Source organism: Prunus avium, chromosome 5, assembly GCF_965620075.1.
Source record: "Prunus avium chromosome 5, drPruAviu1.hap1.1, whole genome shotgun sequence".
In the NCBI taxonomy this organism is placed as follows: Eukaryota; Viridiplantae; Streptophyta; class Magnoliopsida; order Rosales; family Rosaceae; genus Prunus; species Prunus avium.
In genome coordinates, this window is record NC_142288.1 from 10,394,973 (window position 1) to 10,402,502 (window position 7,530).

The 7,530-nt window shown below is 37.5% G+C and overlaps 1 protein-coding gene across 1 annotated transcript; it reads right to left on the reverse strand.

Annotated features, from left to right (window-relative positions):
• Window positions 1-3,451: 3,451 nt before the first annotated feature.
• Window positions 3,452-6,751, reverse strand: LOC110769708 (disease resistance protein RPM1-like). Its single transcript, XM_021973740.2, has one exon. The coding sequence runs from the start codon at window positions 6,512-6,514 to the stop codon at window positions 3,701-3,703; it is 2,814 nt and encodes a 937-aa protein (XP_021829432.2). The 5' UTR covers window positions 6,515-6,751; the 3' UTR covers window positions 3,452-3,700.
• Between the last annotated feature and the right edge of the window lie 779 nt (window positions 6,752-7,530).

A 7,530-nucleotide genomic window follows, 5' to 3' on the forward strand; every position in this document is an offset into this window, starting at 1 on the left:
TGAGCTTGAAGAAATCATGACCAGTATTGCGTTCAACATAAGGAGTGTCAAAAGATCATCCCGTGATAGAAGTTGAGTTACGAAGAAGTCGGTAAACATTATCTAGAATGGGTATAGGATAAGTGTGTGAGTAGTTCTTGTAATCATCATTCTATAGTGGATTTGTTTTGGACTAAGGAGTTCCATGGATTTTCCCTAGAGGTGGGGTTTTATCACGTAAAATAATTCTCTGTGCTCCTTTATTTAATGCTATGCGCATTTCCGGATTGATAAGCCATATCAATCCTGCTACCGAAGTTTATTTTTATTTATTGATTAGGCATTATTAGTCATCCTACCAGTAATTTCACAATATGTAATTAATTAAGATCATTCTTAAAATTAAATAAACAAACAAATAAATAAAAACATGGCATTATATTCATGTGTAAGAAACTTTTTTTTCTCTTAAACAAGCATGATGAAGTCTGATGGTGAGTACAAAGAAACTTTATACCATGTGATGACTCTAGCTCTATAAGAAAAAAGAAAAATTAGAGAAATAAAACATACCAAGAGCAATGTCGTGTTGATAACGTGTTATAAAACTAGAGAGAAATTGTAGAGAGAAATAAGAGGAAGAGAAAGACATAGAATTTGTTTTATGAACTTGTATCATTCATCCTTGATAATCACCTATTTATAGGCTTACAATCATAGAAAATTAACCCAAAAATTATAGGTTAAAGGTACGTATTACAATAGTAATACAATAGGTTATAAACCATTAAAACCTAGAGGTAGTCGATGTTATAGTGGTCATCCACATTCTATATATTTATAACATATTGGTAATATTTCAATTATTTTAGATTGTTATTCAATTATATATTGTCAAGACGTAGCATTTTACTTAATAAGTTAGTCAAACAATAAAATCCACAAACTCTAGAACTTTAAAAAGTATTTACATTGAAATCGCCATTGTTGTTTTCACAAAACTCTTGGAGGTTTTGAAAATTACACTAACAAACACACCCAGATCGAAGTTTCAAATTGTTTTCACAAAACTTATATTAATTTTTCCTCCAAAAATTGTTGATGTAATTTTTTATTTTATGAACGACAAAGTTAACCTCAAAGATTAAATTGCATATACACCCATAAGGCCTAATTATTGAGGATTGTTTTGTCATTTGAAGAAGTTTTTATATTACATCTAACTGCTTTTGGACGGAAAATTAATGAAAGAGATTTTATGAAAACAAAAAGATATACCTCAAGAGTACTAGTGTAATTTCTAAAATCTTAAGGGGTTTTGTGAAAACATTTAAAACCTCAAGGTGTGTCAGTATAAATATCTCATCTTTTAAATTTAAGTTCTATTTTTTTGAACTTTCTCACTACAACGTCGTCCTTAAAATTCCTTAGAAAGATGTGGATTTTTAGGTTTCACGAGTCTTTTCTGGAGGAGAATTGCTCCAGTATCAAATCTGTTGTAGAATTATAAAACCTAGTTGCTATAGAGTATCAAGTTAAAAATCCACATCTCACTACAATCTGTCTATACTTGCCGAGAAATTTAGTTAACTTGCAAGTCCGGCTACACCAATTTTATTGAAGTTTCACAATAATTTGAGGGTGACAGGTTTGTGCCAAAAGTAACCATCATCTGAGGGTGACAGGTTTGTGCGTAGTGCTAAATAAAGAAACTACTGGATAATTTCATTTTTTAAAGCAGATGGAAGCAACTGTTCAGAGCATGGATGGAACTTACACCGAGTCAAAGCATCTAACTTTCGTAGAGTATTATCGTATTGGATGCTTACAGCATTGGCTTTCCTTGAAAGTGCTATGAAAACAAATGCACCGGTAAGCATATAATGACTAAAATGTATTTTAAAACCTAGTTGTGTATTGTGAACGGGAAAGGTCGACTTAATTAGCAGACAAATTTAAATATTTATAAGATTATATTGTTGGTGTAAATAATCTCACGGGAGAATATTCACAGATGATTCCTTTTTTTGAACTCGAAACTCTTCTTCCTCGACCCCTACAAAATAGATTCGGTCAGTGGAGCACACTTCAGGGGTGTTGGTCAAAGGCCCTCCGATGTCTAAGTCAATTAAATGGCCTTAGGGAGATGCAGAAATAACTGAAAGGATGGTTGGTTGCCAAAAATCATGTTCCGGCATATATATTTGCGCACCGAGTTGAGCAGTTGGGTCCAAGTCGGGAGGTCATAAATTTCAAGTTTTGGTAATTAAGTGCAATGTATGTGTGTGGTGATGTAAAATTGGTGAATGAGCAAGGAGAGGTAAAAATGAAAACGAAAATTGAAAATACTTCCAAGTTCTTTTAAAAAATAATGGTGATTTTGAAAATTAATTTTCACTTTTTTGAAAATTGTTACCAAATATGTTTTTAGTTTTCAAAAAAAGTAAAAATGAAATGGTTATCAAAGCTATTTATAAGATTATATGTTTATGCTTAAATTGTAGGATGAACGGAACTAAAACAAAAGTCTAATCAGCCTTCTCTTATGATATAGAATATAGATCATAGGACTTTTGCTGCATCTCCCTTAAATCATTTTTTACCTGCCAGCCAAGATCTTGCTGGGTACAAGTTTCATACATTGCCATCTCTTGGCTATCTTTTTCTCACCAAAATTTTATTTGAAAACGTTTTCTTAAAGCATGCACTTGAGGAATTTACACTTGTAGAAGAAAAAAGTACAAATAAAACGTGACATGAAAATTTTCAAAGTACAAGATATCAGACATGCGAAGAATGGAGAGGATAATGGCTCAATAAGATGGTTCTAGCTAGGAAATTAACGACCAACATTTCTTTCTTTTAAGCTGAAAAATGGATAGAAATTGTTGATGCACTTTTTGGGAGAATCAACTTAGGTAGGGGGTATTGGATCTTCAACAGGGGAGAAGATGAGGACCTTCGGTATTTGGAAGTTCTGCAGGAGACAAAGAGGAAGAGGCAGTCGTCAAGCTTCGGACACCGGTGTGGTGCCTGCCGAAGGCTCTCCGATACTTAAGTCAGCTATATGTAGTAATTTTGGCAGAGTAACAGTAAAAGTGAGAAAATAATTACCATTTTTACTCGGGCATTGTTCCATATTTATAGGGAAGTGAGAATAGAAGTTTTGCACAAAGTTTCAATGTGGGACTTTGTGCAAACTACTGTGGAGGTGACACATGTCATGGCTCTAGGTTCTGTAATTGAGAGCTTCGGCATGTATTTTATCGCTTCGGAAGGGGGGCCTTCCTTCGGTAGGCTAAGAAGGAGATGATATCGCTCGTCTTCTAAGGGCTTGCTTGTGTGTTTGATGCTAAATACGCTTGGTTGATTATGGTATAAACAGAAATGAAAGGGCTAAGCTAAAAGATTCAAGCAGAAGCAGAATGAAGAACAGATCTATAAATAAGTTTTTACCCAACAAAGACACATATTGAACAAAAAAAATAAAACACCTGAAATTCTAATAATCGAATCTTACAGAAATTAAGTAGTATAAATTGACAGCATAAGATTTACACAATAATGACCCAAGGCATCACCAACCAATGCTAGAGACTTGTGTACAAACCAGCTTTCTCCATTATGAAACACTTCTTATTCTTTGGTCGAAAGCATTATGAAACACTTGAACCAAGGGAAGGGAGACTATTCACTATTTACAGTTACAAGAGTTTGAAGGCTATTTACAACAGAAATGGGAGTTTTGTGCCTCGCTCAAGCCCTCTAAGGAGTAGACCTTCCACTCCCACTCTCTCCAATAGGTGATATAAACTTCTGGGATATGTTCAACTTTCCAATAATCATTTCCTTGTTCATGTGGAAGTAGTGTCCTGATTAATTTTTCTGGCATATCAGAAAATTTCAGCACCTTAAGTGTGATGAGATGTTCAATGCCTGATGGGACCTTCTCCAATGATTTACAGCGCTTGATACTTAACTGTTCAATACAAGGCATTGTTCCCGCTTCCACCCGTATGCATCTAAGTTCATCAGATTTATCGAGACCTAGATGCTTGAGCTTCTTAAATCCTCCAGCTCCAAAGCACAGTGTGTCTCCTTCAAACACCTCAGATAGTGAAAGATGTACTAAATTGGGCAAATACTGAAGGAATACAAGTGGATCATCCTTCAACCTACTCCATTTCAAATATAATTTTACGAGGCTATGAAGAGAAGGTATCCAGTGAGGTAATGTCTCCAGTCGTCCGCGCAAGTAGAGCCGCTGAAGCAGTAGAGGAGGAGAAGAAAGGTACTCCAAATCAATGATCTCTTCCTCTTCTACGGAAGTTATGGACAATGAGCAAATTTTGGTCAGTTTTTCAATGGATGAACAGAAAGCCTTACCATATTCTTTCCTCATCTTAACAATGCCTAACCTTCTCAACTGAACTAGTTTCCCCAGCTCTATTAATATGGCACCACCATCTTGGTTCACCTCTATGAAACAGAGCTTTTGAAGGGATGTCAAAGCCCCTATTTTTCCTAGCACCTTAAAACCATATTTTGAGTGAAAATTTTCATGAGAAACAAACTCATAACGATATACCAGGAGATGGCGCAGATGTTGGAGTTTGAGGATTTCAACTGGAAGTTCAGTAACCTGAGAATGTTTCAGATCCAAAGTCTCTAGGTTTTGAAGCTTCCCTATCCAGGTCGGAACAGTTTTTACCCTGGTATCTCGCAAGCTCAGATATTTTAGAAAGAAAAGGTTGACAACTTCAGCTGGGAAAACATTTAAAGGTGTACTTTGCAAATCTAACACATTAAGCAGTGTAAAGCCTGTGGGGAAGAACCTCTGCAGTGATGGCTTCTCAGCAACTCTGAACATAAAGAGGGAACGCAGTTGAGAAGCAGACCTGTATTGCTGTACATATTGTAGCGTGTTATGTATTGACAGGCGCCGGACCTTGTCTGGCCATGGCATATTGTACTCTTTAGCAATTGTGGCAAAGTTCTGATCTCTTGTCTTGGAGGTGATAATTTCACGCAAAAGGTCATGAATACGAAACTTTTGGACCCTTCCATCAGGTGTTGTCTCCGCTGCTTGAATCATGCTTCTATTCAATAGTTCATTGAGGTAGTCCTCTGCAACATCTTCCAATGTCTTGCTTTCCTTTGGTTCGATAAATCCCTCCGCTATCCATAATCGAATAAGTCTCATATGCTTGATTTGATGATCCTCAGGAAAGATGCTGAGGTACAGGAAACAAGACTTGAGATAGTATGGCAGATCATTAAAACTGAGTGAGAGAACTTTTTTCAAGTCCTTGAGCTTGTCATTGCCTTCAATTTGACCCCCAAGGCAATGGCCAACCATATCCCACTCATCAATCCTGCGTTTGTCTTTGGTAGCCAAAACGCCACTGATTGCCACAATTGCAAGCGGCAGTCCCTCACACTTTCTTAAAATATAATTGCAGACTTCCTCTAAGTGAGGAGGACAGGAGTTCCCCTGAAATGTCTTCTTGCACAGAAGCTCCCAAGCCTCTGTTAGGGGCAAGGGCTCCAAGTTATAGACTTTACCTCTGGATTCTATGCAGGTTGTAGAGGCTACATCTGCATTTCGTGTGGTAAGTATGACCCTGCTGCCACAAGTATTGTTAGGCAATGCATATTTCAAGGCACCCCATCCGCACAAGTGCCATACGTCGTCTAGAACAACAAGATACCTCCTTTTCTGCAGGAACTCCTTGATTACTGTTTTAAGCTGGCTGGTGCTCATGTTATTGATTCCTTGTGGAACTGGTATTCGAATTGCTTGGTGGAGTTGTTCAATCATTTGCTTGAGGATTTCCCCAAGTTTGAAAGACTGAGTGACAGTGATCCAAGCACGAACTTTGAAATGCTTCTTCACTTGTGCAGCATCATAGACTTGCTTGGCCAAGGTAGTCTTCCCCATGCCTCCCATTCCAGCCACAGAAACTACTTCACGTCCAGAAGAACCCTTGACAAGCCACCCAACCATCTGCTTTATAGGCTCATCGATCCCGACCATATCACTTCTCTCCAAAAGTAGAGCATCTCCTCCTCCTCCATGTGTCTCCCACCGTTTACCTGCTACTTCACTTGCACAGAATTTATGGCTCAGTCTCTTATGAACATCAGAGATTTTTCTGATCCTCAAGTTTATGCCTTGTAATTGAGAAGCAATGCGGTATCGAGCTTTTGTGTTCTTAATACAGCAAGAGAGCCTTCGGATTGAACCGTACAATAATCCCTGCTCCTCCTTCCCATGATCATGTGCCTGAAGAATTGTAAATTCATCAAGAACATCTTCACTGTCATGAGCAATGTCTCTTACTTGCTTAACCCACACTTTGACTTCCTCATCATTCTCTTCAAATGCGTCAGCAATTCTCAGAAAAGCTGTCATGCGCTCTAACTCTCCTCTCAGATACACAATCTCTTCCCTCACCCCTCTCAAGAGTTGCAAGTCATTTTCGAAAAGGGAGGTGAGCTTGTCTAGCAGAAACTTTACTGCACTCTCAGCCATTAATTCTCTCTCTACTAATTGTATCTGTGGTTATCCTTTCTTCCTCAACTGATTTTCATCTTGAGTTCCAATCCAAGTTGGTACACACACAAACACATATATATATTATATTAGATACCAAGTTGGTTTTGAAAATGGAATATTCACAGAAATTTGAAGGGTTGCATCTGTGTAATTTACCACCCACGCTGAAGAAGTAACAGTGACTGACTGGATTTTAAATTCTCAATGGGAAAGTAATTGGATTGTTCTTTCCAAGTCAAACTTTTAGAAAGTATTTGATAAAACAATGTACTACCCCTTCAATGAAATCCAACTTTCCAAGAAATTGACTTGTTATTGCATGCCATCGGATGGCTAGCAATAAGCTTTAGAAGTCCTTTCCTATTTTCCTTTATTTATTTATTTATTTTTTGGTCAAATAGGTTGCGTGCTCAAAGAAGCAAAGTAACCTCATATTGAGTGTGACAGGTTTATGCTCATGTTAAAGTTTCTTCTAAACGAATGGAAAGCTATTGAGACCAGGCAACCTAGGTCATTGATTCACTTTCCTAGAAAGTCTTGTAAAAACGAATGCTCTTGTGACCCTATACCAACTGATGAATTTAATATTTATCCAACAATTAAAAAAAAAAACAATTTAGTAAGTTTATACGACACTGACCATTGAATTGGATAATGCTATTCCATTGCTTCCTTCGTTTTCAGCTCAGTTCCACAGATTTTTGGCAAGTTGAAAGCTTTGTAGGTTCTGTGTGTGTTTTTTTCACGAAAACCCCCCGAAATCCTCCATGGAAGCTCTGATTTTGACCCATTGGAGGGTTGGTGGGCCACCCTGGAGTGCCCACCAATTGTTCGCTGAAATGTCCCAGAGAGAGGGCCTTCTGTTCTGTTATGTTTATGCCCCTAGGCTAGCGTCATTTGCATTATCTTTCTGTGATTTTGTTCAATTATAATTTAGGCTTAATTCCTGTTTTAACCCTGGACCCTTTGCTCGCTCTTAAATTACTGCTAGT